We start from the raw sequence: 23,774 nt of genomic DNA, 5'->3' as shown, positions 1-23,774 counted from the left end.
ATTTGCCTAAATTCAATAATAAAAAATGTACACAATCTAACCATTATGTGCCTCACGCAGCCACCTGGTCCATTCTATCAGCCATATGTGAACTATTTGATGCCTCCAGAGCACACAATGCTAATGGTCCAACAGTCTTAGATAACCTCTACATGTACAGACACCAACTGGTCCATTCCATCCCGCAGTCTCCAATGCACACAGAACAGTTGTACACAGGTGTGATGCGATTACACCTCTATAGATACTTTTTTTTTGCCACATGACACAGAAACGAGCAGGACTAAAATGGTATTTGGAAAACAAACATAGTTGATCATATTGGTGGACACTTTGCATCGTACAGTCATTTGTGAGTACCCACTTGTTGAACTAAGAGTTATCTATGGAGAGAGTACATACAGTACATTTTGGTAACATGTTTATTATCCACTGATTTCAGTGCATATTTGTGTGTAAATAAAAAAAAATTCAGCAATTTTGTCCTAACTGATCCTATAATAATGATTCCAAACTGTCTAAAATCCCACCGTAATAAAGGTGACTAATACATAGTGTGACAATCATCCCATAGGCCTTTATTGACAAAATGACTCATGGCATTGTAAAATGAATGTCATGGTAGAATGCTAGAACAATAGCCTTCCAATGTTTTGGGCTGCAAACAAGCTATATCTTCAGGATAGCCAGGAGATTTGGAGTAGAAGGATTTTGTGATGTATACTATCCTATAAGTTTTTTAAATAGTGTCCTTGCTGGTGTGTGGGGGGAAAACAGTGGGAGGGAAGGACAATCTCTTCACACAGAGGATTTTTAAAACATTTTTTTTTTTTTTTTATTTAACCTTTATTTATCTAGGCAAGTATCTTAGCCTACTAATAGATTGGTAGGCCTTGTCTCTTGAAAATTAGTTTGGGGAAGTGAGGGATAAGTAAATAGCATAAGAGGGCACAGCTGGGGACTAAGAGGATGCACAGTCATTAGTGTTGTTGAGACTAAAAAACTTTTTACATAGGACTGTAGTTGTGATACAGTAGGCGTATAGCCTATATAATGGGTGGGGGTAGTATTTAGTTTTCACATTATTTCTGTTATGTGAGACATGGAAAAACATTTCAGTTCAGCATGCACATCTCAACTGAGAACAGTCTTTAGATACAATGCCCACCAAACTCAGTTATTGTAATATACTTTGATGCCACACATGAGTCAGCCAACTCATAGCTTACTTTAAAAAATATATATATATTTAGCTGAAAATAAATAAATACATAAATAACCAACTTGAATATGCAGTTGAAACTGTCTCTGTTGATCAAAGTAACCTGGCTATATGAGGCGGTAGTGATGATCAATTAATTCTCGAGGCATTGTTAAATCTGATCGTCTGCACAGTGGGATAGTAAAAAGACGACCTGGAACGGCACCACATTCTTTCTTTTCCGTTTCACTGGCCTGCCCTGGTGTAGGACTTGTTGCTAAGATACAGTCTGTGGGAGGCAGACAAAAAATGATGAAGGGAGGGGTTGATGAATGATATTTAGCTATAGTAGCTTGCTAGCTGTGTTTATTATTTGCTATAATGTTCGTAGATAGACTTTAATAGCAAGCTCAATTTTGAACTTTCTGAACAAGACATCATAGCTAAGGTTAATAAATTCGTTTGACGGCTGAGTGCATTATATTTGTGGGTCGTTGATTTACCATAAATAAATGGTTTTGGAGCTGGCAGTGCCCGCAAATGCAGGCCCTTTGCTTCACCGCTCCATCCCGCACATTGAGCGTATTTTCCGGGTGAGGGTCAGCTACGGATCCGCGGAGTCAAGCTGCGACAGCGCAAATGTCAGCACCAGCAATATCATAATAGTTCGTGTCGCGGAGGGCAAGGAAGATGACTGCACCAAGGCACAAGTAAGATAACTTTGCTGTAACGCTACTGTTAATGTTTGCTTCGTGTCTTTTAGCTAGCTACCGGTAACGCGTTAGCCGCATAGAAGCGGTCAACTAGTTAGCTAGATAAGTCTGCTAGCTAACGTTAGTTGATCTACTCTGGACTGGTGTAGTTAGATTTCACTGCAGGCTAGTGTTTGCTGTTAACTAGCTAGCTCCCTACTATATTCGCTAGGCTAATATTAAACTAACGTTAATCTCGCGTGTGGTGGATTCGGTCATGTATGACTAGAGCTTCATGTTTACATGTACGTTAACGTTAGTTATTGTTTTCTGGTAGGTAACTAGCTAGTAATTTAACTAACGTTACTGCCAACAACATTCTTAGCTAACGTCATTTTCATGAGGCGCAATATTAACTGTTTTGTGCTCTAACAAGTGCTAGCTAAGTTAACGTGTTTGAGTTTTTTTTATGTATATAAATTACATTTTTTACATAGCTGAAATAATGTTTCTGGCTAAGCTAGTCTTTACATGTCTCAGCTACTAGCCAATGTAACCAGAAGGAATAATTAACGTGTGTACTGTTTAACTAGGTAGATTTGTGTTGTATGGTAAACTATGATTGTGAGTTAACGTTAGCCTAGCTACCTTTTGCAGAAATGTTGCTGAAACATAGCTTATGCAAAATAAACTATTCGAATCTAACGTTAGCTAGATAGTTAGCTACGGTAGTTATCTAATTGTATTATTAATCGTTGGTGTCTATGTAATCTGAACTATGAACACTTCTAACATTCTGTACACCTAATACCTACTTCAAAATACTCCTTATTTGACCTTTTATGGGGTTTGACTTCCAGGACTTAGGCTACTCATGGTGTTGAACCGTTAATGTTTTGTGCTTCAGAACAATATTCAGGTGTGTACCTCCATTACTGCAGCATATCTGTACTTTGCATCCTCGCTGTGGGGCCTCAGCTTGGCCAAGCATCTTAGTCCTTCTGAATGCACATGCTCCACTTGTTGCTATGATACAGGGCTGCACAAGCCTGTGCATGTGCAGTGCTTGAGTGGCCTTGCTGTGTCTCAGCCTGTGATGTGGAGGTGGAGAAAAAAAAGATGGGGCTTCTTTGTTGTTTCATGCTGCTCTGCTCCTCGACAGTTATGTCATTTTGTTCCAGGAAATTCCAACACATCAGTATTGTTGTGAGGTAGCTATCGGGTTTCCTGCAAATACATAAATGTCTGTGTTGACTTTGTGAGGACACCTATACAATATCTGCCACTTTTGTAATAGAATGGGTTAGCCTCTTCCCAATATGTTGTCTTTTTATATAATATATATAGCCTAGTTATTCTTATGGAAATAAACTACTTTGTCCTTAGGATGAAGTACAGTAGTTTCATTCATTCAATTTTCTCAAGCCAGATCTACTCCATTATCTTAGGTTTTGTGTAGTGTCCTGACTCACTTTCTATAATAAGAGGTGGGGAAATAAGTAGGCTATCTAAATAAGTATTATTTAGGCTATCCAAGGTTTTAAGCTGTTGTGCACATGTTCATTAGGACATTAGCTGCATAAGGCTCATTATATTACTAAATCGTAGTAGAAAGACTACTAGAGATGGAAATTTCCTGTTAAGTGGTTATCAAATGCCTATTCACAATGTGGAGGTTAAATCTGATAATAGGATGATGCAATCTGTACAAAACTGGGGGAATGATGTAGCTATGAACTGAATTGTTTGTTTCTTGTGCAACTTATTACCCCTGTTTAACATTGTAATTCTCATATTTTTAGGCACGCTACGTTAATCGTGTTTGCCAGGCTGCCTAGAGAAAGATGGGCTCTGTTTTGTTAGTCGTGACTGCTAAAAAGCAGTTAGCTGATGACAGGGCTGCGTTGCTAGGCAACCCATGTCATGGGCTGAGCCTCTTGAAGCAGGAATGGAAGTAGCTATCTACTATCTGCAAGACCTGGGGAAGTACTGCTTTCAGTAGCACATGCATTTGGTGTCCATTTTTTTTTTAAAGCACTTGGATCTGTATGCATATTTGGATACAAATTAATAAAGGTTTTTAAATGCACATGTAGTCTCAAATGCATTTCATCCTTTACATTCTGTCGATTTACAATGGATAAGATTGAGCTATTCATTATTTTATTTCGGGGCTTTCGAGTGGCGCAGCAGTCTGAGGCACTGCAACACAGTGCTAGAGGCGTCACAACAAACCCTGGTTCGATCCCGGGCTGTAATAGGGAGTCCCAAAGGGCGCACACAATTGGCCCAGCATTGTCCTGGTTAGGGTTTGGCCAGTGCAGGCCGTATTTTTATATGGTGAGGCAGGTAGCTTAGTGGTTAGAGTGTTGGACTAGTAACCGTAAGTTTGCAAGATCGAATTCCCGAGCTGACAAGGTAAAAATCTGTTGTTCTGCCCCTGAACAAACAAGGCAGTTAACCCACTGTTCCTAGGCCGTCATTGTAAATAAGAATTTGTTCTTAACTGACTTGCCTAGTTAAAAAAATATATATATACATTTCAATCTTTTATTTTATACAATTACAACATGGGCACCATCATGCATTAGCTTGCACTGATCCAGAAGAGTTCTGAGACATTTTTACAACTCATTGAAACTCTGAAAATAAATACATGGGCAAATGTTACCAAACATGATAATAATAGGGATGCATTACGGTAGGCAGCTAATTGTTAAATGACACTTTCCATCCTTACCTTGTTAGGTCACTGTCTCTGTGCTGATCGCCTATGAGTGAGACAACGCTAGCTAGCCAATGGGAGCGTAGTAGAACGCACCTCTGAATAACGGGGCGTGGTTTTGGCTTAACTGCGTTGGGAAAAAGAAAGACGCACCCAGACTATTTGCATTGCCCCCCCTCTTTTACGCTGCTGCTACTCTCTGTTATTATCTATGCATAAGTCACTTTAATAACTCTACTTACATGTGCATATTACCTCAACTAACCAGTGCCCCCGTTATATAGCCTCGCTATTGTTATTTTACTGCTGATATTGCATTTTTTTGTTACTTTTATTTCATTTTTTTTAAGTTATTTTTCTTAACTGCATTGTTGGTTAAGGGCTTGTAAGTAACTATTTGACTGTTTATTTGGCGCATGTGACAATTTTATTTGAGTATTTATATTTCAGTTTATACTTTTCAGGGGGAGTTCAGGAGCTTTAGATTTCCTCTAGAGTTGCATTGGGCAACAGACTGAGGGTTGGTGGTAATCATCTGGTGCAGTTCTGAGTTCCGGTAGACCCTTGCATCATGCACTGTGCTGGGGTAGGCACTAAATACACTGGTGAAAAGCATTTTGTCGTCGCATACAGCCTGGAGGTGCATAGAATGGAACGACTTTCAGTCGACATGCAGTTTGTCTCTGTATTCTAGGGTGGCCTTGATGGCAATGTGTGTTCCTCAATGGCTCAGATCACTCCAGGGAACTTAGCTGCCTTTGTGATGCCACTGATGACTTCTCGTGCTCTGGCCCTTGAGAGATGAGATACAGCTACGATCACCCTTTGGAAGCAGGCTTCGACCGTAGATTTAGAGACATCAAACCTGATGCCGATTCCCCTGCACAAAGGAATATAATGTATATTATGATATTATATACATTATGATGTAACTGTTATAATAATATAACGCTGAAACAATTCAATCCTTGCCAACTAGGCCTATCAGTCATGATTTGAGATCAAATCCAAATGATGCTGAAGTAACATGCAGTTCATCATTACCACCACAAGGCGTCAGAGCTACCATGTGCCTTTTAATGACAGTTGAAAGGTCATGTCAATATAATGTAAACAAGACCAATCGACCATTTAGCAGGATGAATTTCTGGTGAGTTTTATTGCAGATCGCTTGATTGAGTGACAGTCTGGCCCTGTTAACCTGTTGTCTGAGCATTATGACAACTTTATTAAAGTGTTTGAAGTATCTACAGTTGAAGTCGGAAGTTTACATTCACTTAGGTTGGAGTCATTAAAACTCGTTTTACAACCACTCCACAAATTTCTTGTTAACAAACTATAGTTTTGGCAAGTCAATTAGGACATATACTTTGTGCATGACACAAGTCATTTTTCCAACAATTTTTTACAGACCGATTAGTTCACAAAAAATTCACTGTATCACAATTCCAGTGGGTCAGAAGGTTACATACACTAAGTTTTCTGTGCCTTTAAACAGCTTGGAAAATTCCAGAAAATGATGTCATGGCTTTAGAAGCTTCTGATAGGCTAATTTACATAATTTGAGTCAATTGGAGGTGTACCTGTGGATGTATTTCAAGGCCTACCTTCAAACTCAGTGCCTCTTTGCTTGACATCATGGGAAAATCAAAATAAATCAGCCAAGACTTCAGAAAAAAAATTGTAGACCTCCACAACTCTGGTTCATCCTTGGGAGTAATTTCCAAACGCCTGAAGGTACCACGTTCATCTGTACAAACAATTGTATGTAAGTATAAATACCATGGTACCACGCAGCTGTCATTCCGCTCAGGAAGGAGACGTATTCTGTCTCCTAGAGATGAACGTACTTTGGTGCGAAAAGTGCAAATCAATCCCAGAACAACAGCAAAGGACCTTGTGAAGACGCTGGAGGAAACGGATACAAAAGTATGTATAGCCACAGTAAAATGAGTCCTATATCGACATACCCTGAAAGGCTGCTCAGTAAAGAAGAAGCCACTGCTCCAAAACCGCATAAAAAAGCCAGACTACGATTTGCAACTGCACATGGGGACAAAAATTGTACTTTTTGGAGAAATGTTCTCTGGTCTGATTAAACAAAAATAGAACTGTTTGGCCATAATGATCATCGTTATGTTTGGAGGAAAAAGGGGTATGCTTGCAAGCCGAAGAACACCCTCCCAACCGTGAAGCACGGGGGTGGCAGCGTCATGTTGTGAGGATGCTTTGCTGCAGGATGGACTGGTGCACTTCACAAAATGGATGGTATCATGCGGGAGGAAAATTATGCAACATCTCAAGACATCAGTCAGGAAGTTAAAGCTTGGTCGCAAATGGGTCTTCCAAATGGATAATGACCCCAAGCATATTTTCAAAGTTGTGGCAAAATGGCTTAAGGACATCAAAGTCAAGGTATTGGAGTGGCCATCAAAGCCCTGACCTCAATCATATTGAACATTTGTGTGCAGAACTGAAAAAGCGTGTGCAAGCAAGGAGGCCTACAAACCTGACTCAGTTACACCAGCTCTGTCTGTTGGTCTGTGCACGTGTATGGACTACAGTGACTAGCTGGGATGGAATTGGCTAGTTATGATGTTACTTATCAATGGTGTGGTACTATAGATTGACAACTTTGTCAAGTTCTGTACCTTTTTATATTGAACCTTTTATTTAACTAGGCAAGTCAGTTAAGAACAAGTTCTTATTTTACAATGACTGCCTACCCTGGCCAAACCCTCCCCTAACCTGGACGACACTGGGCCAATTGTGCGCCTTGTGATACAGCCCGGGATCGAACCAGGGTCTGTAGTGACACTTTTAGCACTGAGATGCAGTGCCTTAGACAGCTGCGCCACTCGGGAGCCTCTGCCACATTCATGATTATTTTAAAATGGCACAACAATATTCACCTGAATGAGTCCTGATTTCCTAGTAACCACAGCACGATCATGAGCTGCTTGTCTGCTAGATTGAATGGCAAACAGACTGCCAGACTGCCTAGCTGTTTCCTTGCAGAGGGTTTGGAAGGCGCCCCTTTTCATTCTGATGTGCATTTTGAAGTCGTCATCAATGTACGTACAGTACTAGTCAAAAGTTTGGGCACATCTAGTCATTCAGGTTTTTTCAGGTTTGTCTTTATTTTTAATAGTTTCTACATTGTAGAATACTATTGAAGACATCAAAACTATGAAATAACACATGTAATCATGTAATAACCATAAGTGTTAAACAAATCAAAATATGTTATTATATTTGAGATTCTTCAAAGTAACCATCCTTTGCCTTGATGACAGCTTTGCACACTCTTGGCATTCTCTCAACCAGCTTCATGAGGTAGTCACCTGGAATGCATTTATTACCTGGTATGGCAACTGCTCGGCCTCCGACCGCAAGGCACTACAGAGGGTAGGGCGTACGGCCCAGTACATCACTGGGGCCAAGCTTCCTGCCATCAAGGACCTCTATACCAGGCAGTGTCAGAGGAAGGCCCTAAAAATTGTCAAAGACTCCAGCCACCCTAGTCATAGACTGTTCTTTCTGCTACCGCACAGCAAGCGGTACCGGAGTGCAAAGTCTAGGTCCAAAAAACTTCTTAACAGTTTCTACCTCCAAGCTTGAACGGCTAATCAAATGGACTGTTTGCATTGCTATTCTCTGGTTATTATCTATGCATAGTCACTTTATTCTACATACATGTACATATTACCTCGTCTAACTTATGCCCCTGCACATTGACTCTGTACCAGTACCCCCTGTATATAGCCTCGCTACTGTTATTTTACTTATGCTCTCTAACTATTTGTTAATTAAACATTTTTACTTGTCTGTTTTTTACTTGACACATATTTTTCTTAAAACTGCATTGTTGGTTAAGGGATGTAAGTAAGCATTTCACTGTAAGGTCTATCTGTTGTATTTGGCGCATATGACAGATACCGTTTTTGATTTGATTCAATTAACAGGTGTGCCTTGTTAAAAGTTAATTTGTGATATTTCTTTCCTTAAAGCATTTGAGCCAATCAGTTGTGGTATGCAGAAGATAGCCCTATTTGGTAAAGGTCAATTTTATGTCAAGAACCGCTCAAATAAGCAAAGAGAAATGACAGTCCATTACTTTAAGACTTGGCCAGGCAATGCAAAACATTTTCAAGAACTTTTAAAGTTTCTTCAAGTACGTTGCAAAAACCATCATGCGCTATGATTAAACTGGCTCTCATGAGGACCACCACAGGGTTACCTCTGCTACAGATGATAAATTCATTAGAGTTACCAGTCTCAGAAATTGCAGCCCAAATAAATGCTTCAGAGTTCAATTAACAAACACATCTCAACAGGAACTGTTCAGAGGAGACTGTGTGAATCAGGCCTTCATGGTTGAATTGCTGCAAAGAAACCACTACTAAAGGACACCAATAAGAAGACTTGCTTGGGCCAAGAAACACAAGCAATGGCCATTAGACTGGTGGAAGTCTGTCCTTCAGTCTGAATTTGAGATTTTTGGGATGAGTTGGACTACAGAGTGAAGGAAAAGCAGCCAACAGTGCTCAGCGTATGTGGGAACTCCTTCAAGACCGTTGGAAAAGCATTCCAGATTAAGCTGGTTGAGAGAATGCCAAGAGTGTGCAAAGCTGTCATCAAGGCAAAGTGTGGCTACTTTGAAGAATCTAAAATATATTTTGATTTGCTTAACAGTTTTTTGGGGTTAGTACATGGTTACATATGTGTTGTTTCATAGTTTTGATGTCTCTACTATTATTCTACAATGTAGAAAATAGTTTTAAAAAATCTAGATAAATCCTTGAATGAGTAGGTGTCCAAACGTTTGACTGGTACTGTGTGTATGTATGAATTAATTAACAAAGCCATCGATCATGTGGTACCATTCATATATATAAATATGCGAAGACTCAATAGTGCAAATTAAGTTGGTTAAGATGGCGTCTCATGGTGACCTAACGTGCGCAGTTTGAGCTACTCCAGGAAGTAACGTTGCAGGCTGGCTCAGTGCTGCCCCCTCGCATTGAGTAACTCAAGTTGAAGGCTGACCGGGTTACTGCCATTAGCAACTAAATTATCCTTAATGTTTTCCCTGTGTATTTTTAATATAATTGGTTCAAGGACCTACATCTGGTGTATTTAAAGCAATTATTGGTACCAGGATTGTCTTCAAAAATGTGTTTTGACATGAAGATTGACCACAAATAATGCAATTTTTCTATTCACTGTAACTGGGATACTGTTTTCTACAAACAATGCCTGCAGTAACACGGCCAGCCTTGAACTTCAATGGCGTCAATGAGAGGGGGGCAGTCATTCTCCCCTGGGAGCAGCTGACAATAACAGCTAAGCTAGCAACTGAAAAAGTTCACCTGAAAAAAGGTTCTCTCAACGTTAGCCTTAACTAGTAAAGACAAAAAGATCTTCATGAAAGTCAGAGACGCTTTTGAGAATAATTTTGTGTGCAAACACAATCTATGAGAGGCTAGATTCAACACATGGCGTCGAGCCAGGTGTGTCAGCTGAGACATTTATCACTGCAGTTCATAAACTAGCAGAGCACTGCCAGTATGGGGGGATACTACAAGAGGCGATGATCAGAGGCAGACTGGTAGTAGGCATAATGGATCATGAGCTGTCAGATCATGGTGTACCATGCCACCCCTCTGGCTCATGGTGCGTCCCCTGCTCAGCTGCTGATGTGGCGCAACATCAGAACTCTTTTGCCAGTCCCATCTCAACTCAAACCTGAGTGGCCAGACCTCAAGTCCTTTTGAGAGGAAGGATAGGGATATGAAGGACAAACAAGCCGCCTGGTTCAACAGACGACGGAGAGCGCAGGAACCACCAAACCTTGTTCCAACCAGTCTGTATCAAGAACGTCCCCAGCATTGGCATGGTCAGCAGCTCGGCAGACTCTAAAATCCTACAACATCGCAATGCTAACAGGCAGCCTGAGAAGAAATAGGTCTCAGCTACATGTTATCCCACAGAGCGTCCTACCAAACGACCACAAGTTCTGGTTGCATCATAAGACCTCCTTTGAGGATTAATTTATAGAGACACGAGGGCCAGAATAACCCCCTACCACAGAGTTTCAGGTAGTCTACCCTGGCTTCTGAAAAGAAAAGAGCTCCTGGAAAAATAAATTGGTTAAAGCTGCAATATATGTAACTTTTTGGGCGACCTGACCAAATTCACATAGAAATATCTATAACTCACATGTCATTCTCATTGAAAGTGAGTTTGAGAAGTGGTAGATCTGTTTTATGTGCGCTATTTCTATGCTTCCATTAAGTTTAGTTTTTGCATCTTTTACTTTGGGTTTTGTACACCAGCTTCAAACAGTTGAAAATACAATATTTTTGGTTATTGAAAATATATTTCACAGTGGTACTTGCTTGTTTTGTCACAAAATGAAATGAGTCAAAATATTAGAATTTTAGCAACCAAGAAATGGTGGAGTGATTTCTGCATATTGCACCTTAATTTTTTAATTGAACCTTTTATTCAACTAGGCAAGTCAGTTAAGAACACATTCTTATTTACAATGATGGCCTACACCGGCCAAACCCGGACGACTCTGGGCCAATTGTGCCCCGTCCTATGGGACTCCCAATCATGGCCGGTTGTGATACCCTGGTTCAAAATCCAGGCTGTGTCTGTAGTGATGCCTCTAGCACTGAGATGAAATGCCTTAGACCGCTGCGCCACTCGGGAGCCCAATGTATCTGCCCTGTAAAAACATTTTTATCTCGAGTTCCTAAAAAGTGTCTTGATTTAAATCTGTCTTTACAAAAAGGAGGACATGTAATGATGCTCATTAATACATGTATACAGTTCTACAACTTCTCCTGTGTCTCTGTTCAGTCCTAAACTCACAGTGGAGAGAGGGAGTGAGTGCTGGCAGTAAAACAGGTAGCCCTACTTTGCAGATACTTTCATTGCAAGAATCAGGATAATAGACATTACTGTTCACCAGATAAGGGTTTTAGAACCCAAAAATCTGCAGGAACGTTGTGTAGCCTAATCACCGAAAATGACCTACCTGCGCAATATATGCTTTGGTAAAGAGGAAGGCGATGTCAATTTTTCGTTTTATCATCCCAGCTCTTAACATTTACACATGCATTAGACATTAGTGATGGGGGAAAAATCAATGCGATTACATATCACAATATTATTTTGGATGATATTGTTTCGATACTTTGACTCCACATTTTGGCTAGGTAATGTTAGCTAGCGCTAGTCAGCTGTACCTGGGACAAAACTATTATATTTGTCATTCTATATCTTGTCTCGACCTTCTTTTTAAATGGTGAGCCATCATGTTTTCAACACTTATTTCCATGACTGATAAACTATACTGCTCTCTCTTGTCTCTGCAGCAGACATATAGTGAGCAATATGTTTTGAAATTCAAATCACAGGACGGAATCGCAATGCATATAGAATCGCAATACATATCGCATCGGCACCTAAGTATAGTGATAATATCATATTATGAGGTCCCTGGCAATTCCCAGCCCTATTAGACATGCATTGAACTTTTTTACTTGTAGGCAGGGATGACATTTGGCCAGTTTGGCGTTTTTATCGACAATCACCCTTTGTTTTTTTCCAGGATTACATCGTTTCCTTAACTTCGCCAGCTCACCGAAAGAGAGAGCATCTAACGTTGGCTCAACACAAACAGCTGGTTGTGCTGAAGCCAGTCATCGAGTATGACTCTCAGGCTGTGGTGGAGGTGAGGGAGCATGTGGTGGACATCTCCGGTGGCGAGAGGAACGTGATGACGGCATGGTCGATGGTGGAGAAGATCAAAATGGAGAAACACCCTTGCAGGGAAGAGGCCTCTGAGCTGACTGAGGCCCAGCAGCCCAGTGGGGAGTCGGAGGAGGGGAACAGCTCAGAGAGTGAGTCAGAGCATCAGCTGCAAGTGAACAGCGGCAGCTGTAAGAGGACGGAGCTCTTCAGTGCCACCAAGCCTCACCGTCAGCTCTGTCGCTCTCCATGCCTGGACCGGCCTAGCTTCTCCCAGAGCAGTACTCTACCAGAGCTCCGCCCTGACGACACCAAGGCCGCCGCAGTCCTCAAACAGGCCAGTGACAAGGTGTACCAAACCAAGATGGAGTTTGCCTTGAAGCTGGGATACTCAGGTGAACAGGTGGAGACAGTGCTGAACAAGTTAGGGGCTGCTGCCCTCATCAATGATATTCTGGCTGAGCTTGTGAGGCTTGGTAATAAAGGTGAACTGGAAGTTCAAGCCAGCAGTAACACAGGCACGTTGGTCTCCCGTGGAGGCCCCTGTGTCAAAGAGGCTGTCAGTCCGGAGGTGTCACTTGAAGATGATTCCGTGGATCCTTATGATAATCTCAGGCCTATTGTCATTGATGGATCGAATGTGGCAATGAGGTAAGTCTCATTTTGTACCTTACCTCGTGCAAAATGTGTTCTGAGCCATCTGTTTTTGAAAGACTGTACTTGAATTACCTTTACAAGCAGACTTTTTTACTATGTGGTTGTTTTGTTTTGTAGCCATGGAAACAAAGAGGTTTTCTCTTGCCTTGGTATCCAATTGGCTGTTGATTGGTTTGTGGAGAAAGGGCACAAAGACATCACAGTGTTTGTTCCTGCCTGGAGGAAAGAGCAGTCGAGACCTGACGCCCCCATTACAGGTACTAAAACTCTACTTCAATTAGCCACATTTAGACGTACAAGCCCAAGATATTTTCTAAAAAGTTTGTCTATGTTTTGGGGGGAGGGTGGGTGTGTGTGTTTTATCGACGTGTGTGAACATTGAGCTCAATTTTCCAGTGCAAAAAAAGCACCTACAGTGAGAAATTATTGTTACCATTTTAAATAATTTAAGATGATCTAACAATTATTTGAGTTTGGATTATGTTGGACTGCAATTAATTTGTTTGTTTACAAATGTAATGCATATGAAAATCTCAATGTGTAATCACGCAAACCACAGGTACATAGGCCTACAGAGTTCTGTGTAACAATTTGTACACTGCTGTTCTTGACTGATGTTTTTAACTTTCATTTCACAGACCAAGACATTTTGCGGAAGCTGGAGAAAGAAAAGGTCCTAGTGTTCACCCCATCTAGAAGAGTCCAAGGGAGGAGAGTGGTGTGCTATGATGATCGCTTTATAGTGAAACTGGCCTGTGACTCTGATGGCATAATTGTGTCAAATGACAACTACAGGGACTTACAGAATGAGAAGCCAGAGTGGAAGAAGTTCATAGAGGAGCGGCTGCTGATGTACTCGTTTGTCAATGATAAGTAAGTCATCAAAGGCCTTAGTTACTTGGGCAATGAGTGTAATTAACTACACAATAACTAAGTATATTCCCATTTTATGTTTTAGATTCATGCCACCTGATGACCCTTTGGGAAGACACGGTCCAAGTTTAGAGAATTTTCTCCGCAAGCGTCCTGTTGTTCCAGAGCACAAAAAGCAACCCTGTCCATATGGTAGGTTGTCTCAACAAATAATTATATTCTATTTTTGTGGTTTAACTGCTGATGTATATATTGTTTAATTTGTGCTCTCTTTTATATCACCTTAAACAGGGAAAAAATGCACTTATGGACATAAGTGCAAGTACTACCATCCAGAGCGTGCAAACCAGCCCCAACGGTCAGTGGCTGATGAACTGAGGGCATTTGCCAAGTTGTCTGCTGTGAAGACAATGAGCGAGGGGGCCCTGGCCAAGTGTTGCACTGGACTCGCCACAGCTAAGGGGGAGAGTGGCTCTGAGGCTAAACGAGTGACACCGAAGCGCCAGTCCGACCCCAGCATCCGCTCAGTCGCCTGCGAGCCAGAGGAGAGACTGTCCGCTGTCCGTAAGCCTGAGGCAAATTCTGTGCCTTCCCTTGTGTCTGCCCTCAGCGTGCCCACCATGCAGCCTGCAAAGAGCCATGCGGCTGGTGCCTTGAACACACGATCAGCCAGCAGCCCAGTACCCGGCTCCCTCCAGTTCACCCACAGCTCTCTGGAGCACATGTCTAGTGTACAGTACCCACATCCACCCATCCTAGTCACCAACAGCCATGGCGCTTCTGTCACTTACAGTGAACAGTTTCCTAAGTACGATTCTGTGAGCACGGACCACGGATACTACTCTATGCTTAGTGATTTTTCTAACATGAGCATGAGCAGCATGCACAACGTGGACAGCTTCTGTAGCATGGAGCATGAACACGGGGTTTATCTGAGAAATCCCAGCCAGCATTGCCCTGAGCCCTGCCTCAACCACTCTAACAGTGACTCCTTTTCCTCTTATGGGGAATTATACATGAGCTCAGTGGACAGTAGCCTGGATGAGAGCATGAAGGGACAGCAGTCTCCAGCACAGAGCAGACTCCAGGCCTCCTCCCATGGGGGGTTCCACCACGAGGCCCTGACCCGGGTGCAGAGCTATGGCCATGAGGAGCCCAAGCAAGGTCCATGCAGGAAGCAGTCCATATCCCACCTGGCACCGCATGTCCAGCACCCTGTTGTTGGGGCCCGGTCCAGCTGCCCAGGGGACTACCCCTTACCTCAGAATGTCCTCCCGTCACAGTCCTCGCAGCCGGGACGCTCCCTGGGCATGACACGTATGGACAGCATCTCAGACTCCAGGCTGTACGAGAGTAACCCCATGAGGCAGCGCAGACCCCCACTGTGCCGCGAGCAGCATGCCAGCTGGGACCCGCTGCCCTGCGGCAGTGAGTCCTATGGATACCATTCGTACCCCTTGAGTAACAGCCTGATGCAGCCGTGTTGTGAGCGGGTGATGGTCCGCAGCATGCCTGACAAGATGGAGCAGATTTGGAGGTCTCCGTGGGAGAACCCGCCTCAAGTCGAGCACCAGGAGCGCCATGTCATCCCAGAGCACCTGTACCAAACATACCGCAACCTCTGCAACATCTTCCCATCTTTCGTGGTGCACTCTGTCATGGAGAAAAACCCTCATCTGACGGACCCACAACAACTCGCTGCCGTCATTGTCACGAAGCTGAGGTCTTGCCATTGAGTATTTTTATTTTATTTTTGAATCTACAATTGTCTGAATAGTATTAGTACTCTACATTTGATGTAAATTATTTGATTGTCATCCAACTTTGACTGATGGTAAGATATTGAATTTGAACGAAGTCGTCCATTTTAATACAGAGCAGAATTATTTCACTATACGTAGATCATATTGTGCATATCTGACATTGCTGTAAATACTACGTGACTTTTTTGTTTATTGTGCAATTATTATTTTGGGGTAAAAGACAGAGGGAAGTGAGTGCAAGCATACCTCAGAGCATGAACTTTCACGTTTAATGGCCTTATATCTGAATGACCTCACTGCTCCAGTCATTGTTTAACGGGTTTCAATTAATATCCTAATGTAGTTGAGTTCAGTCTCCTTTGCGTTTTAAATGTTAAGCACTAAGTATTTAGAATTATATATATTTTCTCAATCTCACTTTACAAAGCTACTATTTTGGTAGAGCTTGCGAGTGCACGTACATAAGCAAGCCAAACTACAACTGGGAAAGATTATACTTAAAACATCTGTGCACATATAAAACACATGAAAGCCATTTAAAAGACATTTCAAAGCTGCTGAAATAATGCCAAAAATTTTGAGAATGAACCTTGTCATTATAAAGCGATCGTAGTTTTGATGCAGACAATTGATTGGGTAGTAGTGTAACATCACATCAGTGTTGTACGACTTAACCGTTGATGTATTGTATGGCTGGCTGTGTTGATTAGTTACCTTAATGTAACTGTTACATGGAAATGATTGGGAACATTTTTGGGCATGTATATATCCTTGTCTTGCACCTTGGGACCTGGCATGTGACTTGATGGCACATCCAGTGTTTAACGTGACTTATATTTGTAATTACTAAGGAACTGGTGAAGTCTCATCTGCAAAATGCTTTAAAGCAAAGCATCCATTTCCTTATTTATGCTGAGAGACAAGCCATGTAAATGAACACATGTAAAGAAAATGAAAACATCTCTGAATGTTATTTGCCCAAAATATTTTTCGGGCTTTGTTGAGTTTGTTTTTTCATGAACTAAGAGCAGGCCATGTTGGGCCTCTTGTCTCTTCATGAGAAGGTGTGACACACTGCCTAAATGTTTCTTCCTGTGAAACACTCAGAAAGCGAGGCTGCCGTCAGGGTTGTTTCTGGCATTTGGCTTACAGTTTGCGTGCCTATCTTTCCCCTCACTATTTTCCCTCAAGTTTGAAAGGCTTCATAATGGTAAAGTAATAAAGACCCCCCCCCCCCCACACACACACTTACACTAAGTGACATATAAGTGGCAATAGACTACTGAAATGTGAAATTTGTTGGTTATAATGTAATCTGTCACGGAATCATGTTTCTTTTCTCAGTGAGTAAAATATCATGATCTGAAATCAAGGTCTTGGGCCATATCCAATGCACATTAGTATTTAGTTTATTTTGACATGGCATGTGCATGTTTCATACTTTTGATGATAGCAGAAAGCCCCCCCACCCTCGCCTTTTGAAGTGCCGCAAACGACAAAGCCTAAAATGTCTAGAAATGACATTTGTTTGTTGATACAAATTGTATCTATTTCTTGATTGTAAAATATATTTATGAAATGTATATTATAAAAAACTGTTTTATTTAAGAAGAAAAAAATACAATGCCATAATGTTTGTGACACTATGTGTCACTGGGAGTAGCCCATTGGTATGTATTATTTCTTACTGGGCACAGTAGTTTATTTACAGGGACACTTACGTGCTACATAGAAGTGCACAGATACCCTGTGTGTAGCTGTAAGCATAGTGTCCTCTCTCTCTCTCTCTCTCTCTCGCTCCTCTCTCTCTCTGTGTATACGAAAATTACCACTCAATGTACCGTTTTAATGTGCTTTTAAACTTGTTGCATTAAAGTTTTTTGCTGTGTTGTAACCCAAGCAGCTTGATAAAAAAATAAATATTTTCTGCTCTTTTTCCTGCATTGATACCATCCGTATTTAAATGTATTGACATGTAGACATTGAAAAACATTTTAGTTGCTTCACAGAAAACTGAATAGATTGAAATGCCAGTCATAATTGCTTGGGTTACGAAACTTCGGGGGTTATTTGTTAAATTCTATAAAGAAAAAAGGATTTTACCCAGATAATAATATATTCAACTCATAGTCTAATGACACAATAAAGTCAAGTGACTGTGTGTCAGTATGATTAAGTGAGTATTTGAGACAAGTAATCTGTATTACCTCTGATTGGACAAGGGTAAAACGTGTGGAAAGGGATTTGATGAATAACCCTCTTTTATTTGGTAACAAGATTATATCTTTATTGATTTATAGTTTACTTTGGTAAATTTGTCACTCACAAATGGCACTTGATCTAGCCTTAAGTATTTTAAAGCATGTGAGATTATATTGGTTTTTAGTTATAATATGTTTCAAATGAGAAATGTTATTTTAGCCCTGAGCATTTGTAATTACATTTGAATTTAAAAGATAGGCCTATGTTTGTGATGACTGATTTCACTCTTTATCTTCATATTGGTGGTCTCAGCAACTAGGCTTGCGGTTGATTTTATTGTTTGAATTGAACACAGCAGATAGAGGGTTGAAATGCTACAAATAATTGTCAATGTGTAGATTAACCTTGAATCAATGTTCTAAATAGACCAGCTCACCTGACATTGTAAATTATCTTATACACCACAATAGCAATTCTCAGGTACTATGAGATTTACTACAAATTACTTCAGAAACAATATTATTGATGTGTGCTATTACTATAAATGATAAATGCGCTTACAAAGTCAGATTTGTGAATTAGTTCAGGTCTCATGTCCTAAAGCTAAATTGAACTGTCTTGTATTGTGGTTTTGCAATGTAAAAGGGTTATAAGAGTGAGTTGACAACTAGGTCATGTGTTATGAGCTGCAGTAGTTTGTTCTATTCTATGTTGAATGAAACGCATTGCTTTTAAATTGTTTTAAGTAAGAAAACAATTACAAAAAGACAAAAACACTGAACTCTTTGGGTCTGTTGGCTCAAACATAATGTAAGTCTCTATGACCAAGTGTGTTTGTTTCCTCAAATAAAGCAAAACTATGTTTATACGGTGTTATTTTGTTGGCCCTATCAAGCATTTCATCTTGTCAAGCATTTCAGATGTCACATTTTTTAACAGCATTTTGATATTCTACAGCGCTCCCCCATCCAAGGGCCAGCAGAGGGGTGCAGGATGGCTGCTGAAAATAGTCACCATTGTACAGTCACTGAGGAGAGCTTGCAAGTATCCAGCTCATGTCTGCAAAGTAGTGTACTGTGTACACTACTCTGTATCCTGTGCTTATGACAAATTAACTTTGATTTATATGCCACTGGATTTTTTTTGAAAGTATTCTGACTGAATATAATTCATAAGAATTTGTCATTCTGATACATATTAGTGGCATAAAAGCGATGAGGGGAACCTTATGTTTGCATTGATCTATTGCTTACTCATAGATGGGTTGGCTGAAAACGTCACAAACGATGTGCGTGCTTCCATGGGGCAGAGGTAGGCTGGTTGTGATTTGACTGGTCAGATTGATTAAAAAAAAACGGCAATGTGTGCAATCGTAAGTGACTCGTTTCATCTTATTATTACCATGTCTTGTTTTGAGGGACTTCATGTCAATGTTAAAATTCGCCAGCTAGCGAACCAACAACCGTAACGATGTATTTGAGAGACAAGTGGTCATTGTGCAAATGTATTTGTTTTCAATAAACGGTGGAGACGAAATATAGCTAACATGTTGTCAACAATGTAAGCGAGCCAACCTAATCTGTTTTGCCCCATGGTTGCACACGCAATGTTTTTGTTGTTAAACAACCAACCCGTCTATATTTCTAGTTATATTTCTATGGAAGCCAAATGATTTAGAGTGTAACTGATATTGTTTTGTTGTTTCTTAGCCTGCATGTGCATCGTGCTGACTGGTAATCTCCATCTCCACCTGATGGTCAAACACGGTCATGGTAGAGAGGTTATTCACCATCAGGCAGGAAGAGTCCTCCGCCTGGGACTTTCCCAAGTGTTCTTTCACTGGACTTTGTCTAAAGAGGCGAGAACACAAAATGCATTGTAAGTTGATTATTGCTTATCAATACAATCCTGTTTAGATATAATGAAATAACATGGAATCAGAATATCCAATCACATTCATGTTCTGCAAATTGGCATGACAACTGAACTGACCTGTGCAAAGTTGCCAGGGAGAACCCCTGAGTTCCGCGGCCCGGACAAATGGGCTCAGGTACTCTTGGACGTCCTCCATCTTCTGGCTGGGCCTTGCATGGGTCAGACCCGGTGCTCCATGTCCACCAGGATACCAAAAGTTCAAACAGTAAGTAATTTTCAAACATAATGGCAGAAAATATTTTTCATAAGCTGGTACAGAGCAATAGAGAATACAATAAGTGATGTGTGTACATAATTAAGTCAGTTGCTGCTGGAGCAGGTGAGGCATTGCCACACGGAGCGTTCAGACATGCTGCAAGGAGTTGCTGCCACCTCAGCTGGATACGATTCATGAAGATCTTGTCCTCCAGTCTGGCATTCCTTTGGCTTTTTGATTCATAATGTTATCAGGTAAATCTGGCACTGTTTTATCTTTAAATGGAGTTTATTATTGGGGTAGAACATGATTGTACAGTTGGCGTTGCAGAGGATGACCTCAGAGATCCACCCAGCAATATAGAAGGGTCTGTGTTTCTGGGCTTCTTCAGAGAGCTGCTGCAGCTCCACAAACAGTTTCTCCAGGAGGAGGTGAATAAAGAGCTGGGCAGCCAGAAATGCAGGACGACTCGAGGAAGGCCGGGAGCAGTGGGGTAGGTATTTTCTTAAAAAACGAAGGCATTCTTCTCTTAGTAAGGTAAGTGTGTATGGCTTACACTATTTTTGACATGACCCCAGTATTACTACAACATCCATTCATCAATAAATTAATCATAGAATTTACACAGATTTATTTTAAGAACTTTATTGGGGGAAAACAACCTAATCCCAGTCTTACCTGAGGGGTCAACACCAAGTGACTCCAGCTGTACAATGGTTGGAACCATGACTCCATCCTCCATCAATGCATATATTAGTATTTCACTATGTGGGAAAAAGATCAATGAGGGCCTGGAGCTTTTCCATTTCAATACAATTACTATTTGTTAAATACATTCTGATGCAGTTTGTCGAGTTGACATAACCATTACAATACCAATGGATGTGTTAACTGACCCAGACTCAAGCAAAGTGCTTGATCTGGGCAAGGATCCAGCTCATGTCTGCAGAGGGTGCTGGCCATAAGCTCTTTGGTTTGTCTTCCTCTCGAAATCCTTCAAACGTCTACACAACAAAAGAACATAGCAATGATGACCAAACTCACAATTCATGTTCTGGGACCGAATGTATAGATCATAGAATTGAAAAGAGAAGTATAGTCTTTGATTGCTTTGAGCCCTATTGCGTCACAACCGAAAAACACACATGCCACCTGTTTATTGCACCCACCCTACCCCTCAACACAACTTAATGGCATCACAGTGAAAGGCTGGGATGAGTACACAACCATATGCTATAAAATTACTCTACAGTAATAACAAAATGTCTCTCTTGAGAGGCCCTTGTGTATAGATGGGGTAGAGGAGATGATGTGACGACTAGAGAACAGACAGAACGTCTTGACCCTCTATTAATATAGTATATTGAGTTGATTGCACAAGTCTCACAAATCATAGGAAAAGTGTTATGATGTGGTTATAATTGAATGAAATTCTATTGGTCACGTACACGTATTTTGCAGATGTTATCATGGGTGTAGTGAAATGCTTAAGTTCTTAGCTCCTACGGTACAGTAATACCAGGCTGAATCACATCCGGCTGTGATTGGGAGTCCCATAGGGTGGCGCACAATTGGCCCAGCGTCGTCCGGGTTTAGCTGGGGTAGGCCGTCATTGTAAATAAGAATTTGTTCTTAACTGACTTGCCTTAGTTAAATAAAAAAATATATTTAAAAAAATACATACAAATCCCAAAAATAAAAAGAAAGGAATAAAGAAATACAGAAATATTAGAATGAGAAATGTCAGAATATGGAATGTAAATATAGTGTGCCTTCAGAAAGTATTCGTACCCCTTGACTTATTCCACATTTTCTGTGTACAGCCTGAATTTAAAATTGATTAAATAGATTGTTTCTCACCCATCTACACACAATACCCTATAATGACAAAGTGAAAACATGTTTTTAGAAATGTTAGCAAATGTATTGTAAATGATATATCTAATTTGCAAAAGTATTCACACCATTGAAGCAATACTTTGTAGAAGCACCTTTGATGGTGATTATATCAGTGTCTTTTTGGATAAGTCTCTAAGAGCTTTGCACACCTGAATTGTCATAGATTTTCTAGCTGATTTAAGTCAAAACTGTAACTAGAACATTCAATGTCTTCTTGGTAAGCAACTGCAGTGTAGATTTGGCCTTGTGTTTTAGGTTATTATCCCGCTGAAAGGTGAATTTGTGTCTGTTGAAAAGCAGACAAACAGGTTTTCCTCTAGGATTTTGCCTGTGCTTATAGCTGTATTCCGTTTATTTTTATCCGAAAAAACTCCCTAGTCCTTACTGATGACAAGCCTACCCATAACATGATGTAGCCACCACTATGCTTGAAAATATGAAGTGGTACTCAGTGATGTGTTGTGTTGGATTTGCCCCAAACATAACGCTTTGTATTCAGGACAAAAAGTTAATTTCTTTGCCACATTTTTTTGCAGTATTACTCAAGTGCCTTGTTGCAAACAGGATGCATGTTTTGGAATATTTTCATTCTGTAAAGGCTTCCTTTCCCCTCTGTCATTTAGGTTAGTATTGTGGAGTAACAACAATGTTGTTGATCCATCCTCAGTTATCATATCGCAACTATTAAACTCTGTAACTGTTTTAAAATCCCCACTGACCTCATGGTGAAATCCCTTAGCAGTTTCCTTCCTTTCCGACAACTGAGTTAGGAAGGATGCCTGTACCTTTTTAGTAACTGGGTGTATTGATACACCATACCAAGACTAATTAATAACTTCACCATGCTCAAAGGGATATTCAGCATTTATTTTTAAATGTTCTATCAAAAACCTTCCTTGTCATTGTGGTTGAATCTGTGCTTAAAATACACTATTCAATTGAGGGACCTTACAGATACAGTGCCTTGCGAAAGTATTCGGCCCCCTTGAACTTTGCGACCTTTTGCCACATTTCAGGCTTCAAACATAAAGATATAAAACTGTATTTTTTTGTGAAGAATCAACAACAAGTGGGACACAATCATGAAGTGGAACGACATTTATTGGATATTTCAAACCTTTTTAACAAATCAAAAACTGAAAAATTGGGTGTGCAAAATTATTCAGCCCCTTTACTTTCAGTGCAGCAAACTCTCTCCAGAAGTTCAGTGAGGATCTCTGAATGATCCAATTTTGACCTAAATGACTAATGATGATAAATACAATCCACCTGTGTGTAATCAAGTCTCCATATAAATGCACCTGCACTGTGATAGCCTCAGAGGTCCGTTAAAAGCGCAGAGAGCATCATGAAGAACAAGGAACACACCAGGCAGGTCCGAGATACTGTTGTGAAGAAGTTTAAAGCCGGATTTGGATACAAAAATATTTCCCAAGCTTTAAACATCCCAAGGAGCACTGTGCAAGCGATAATATTGAAATGGAAGGAGTATCAGACCACTGCAAATCTACCAAGAACTGGCCGTCCCTCTAAACTTTCAGCTCATACAAGGAGAAGACTGATCAGAGATGCAGCCAAGAGGCCCATGATCACTCTGGATGAACTGCAGAGATCTACAGCTGAGGTGGGAGACTCTGTCCATAGGACAACAATCAGTCATATATTGCACAAATCTGGCCTTTATGGAAGAGTGGCAAGAAGAAAGCCATTTCTTAAAGATATCCATAAAAAGTGTTGTTTAAAGTTTGCCACAAGCCACCTGGGAGACACACCAAACATGTGGAAGAAGGTGCTCTGGTCAGATGAAACCAAAATGGAACTTTTTGGCAACAATGCAAAACCTTATGTTTGGCGTAAAAGCAACACA

The 23,774-nt window shown here is 40.8% G+C and overlaps 1 protein-coding gene across 1 annotated transcript; it reads left to right on the top strand.

Moving 5' to 3' along the window:
- The first annotated feature begins 1,500 nt into the window (after positions 1-1,500).
- LOC115135749 (probable ribonuclease ZC3H12B) lies at positions 1,501-18,743 on the top strand. The gene is made up of 6 exons (XM_029670803.2): positions 1,501-1,911; positions 12,243-13,033; positions 13,157-13,296; positions 13,678-13,912; positions 13,998-14,104; positions 14,204-18,743. The coding sequence occupies exons 1-6, from the start codon at positions 1,714-1,716 to the stop codon at positions 15,646-15,648; spliced, it is 2,916 nt and encodes a 971-aa protein (XP_029526663.1). The 5' UTR covers positions 1,501-1,713; the 3' UTR covers positions 15,649-18,743.
- The last annotated feature ends 5,031 nt before the right edge of the window (positions 18,744-23,774 follow it).

Source organism: Oncorhynchus nerka, linkage group LG10, assembly GCF_034236695.1.
Source record: "Oncorhynchus nerka isolate Pitt River linkage group LG10, Oner_Uvic_2.0, whole genome shotgun sequence".
Lineage (NCBI taxonomy): Eukaryota > Metazoa > Chordata > Actinopteri > Salmoniformes > Salmonidae > Oncorhynchus > Oncorhynchus nerka.
This window is presented reverse-complemented; position numbering and strand designations above follow the sequence as displayed.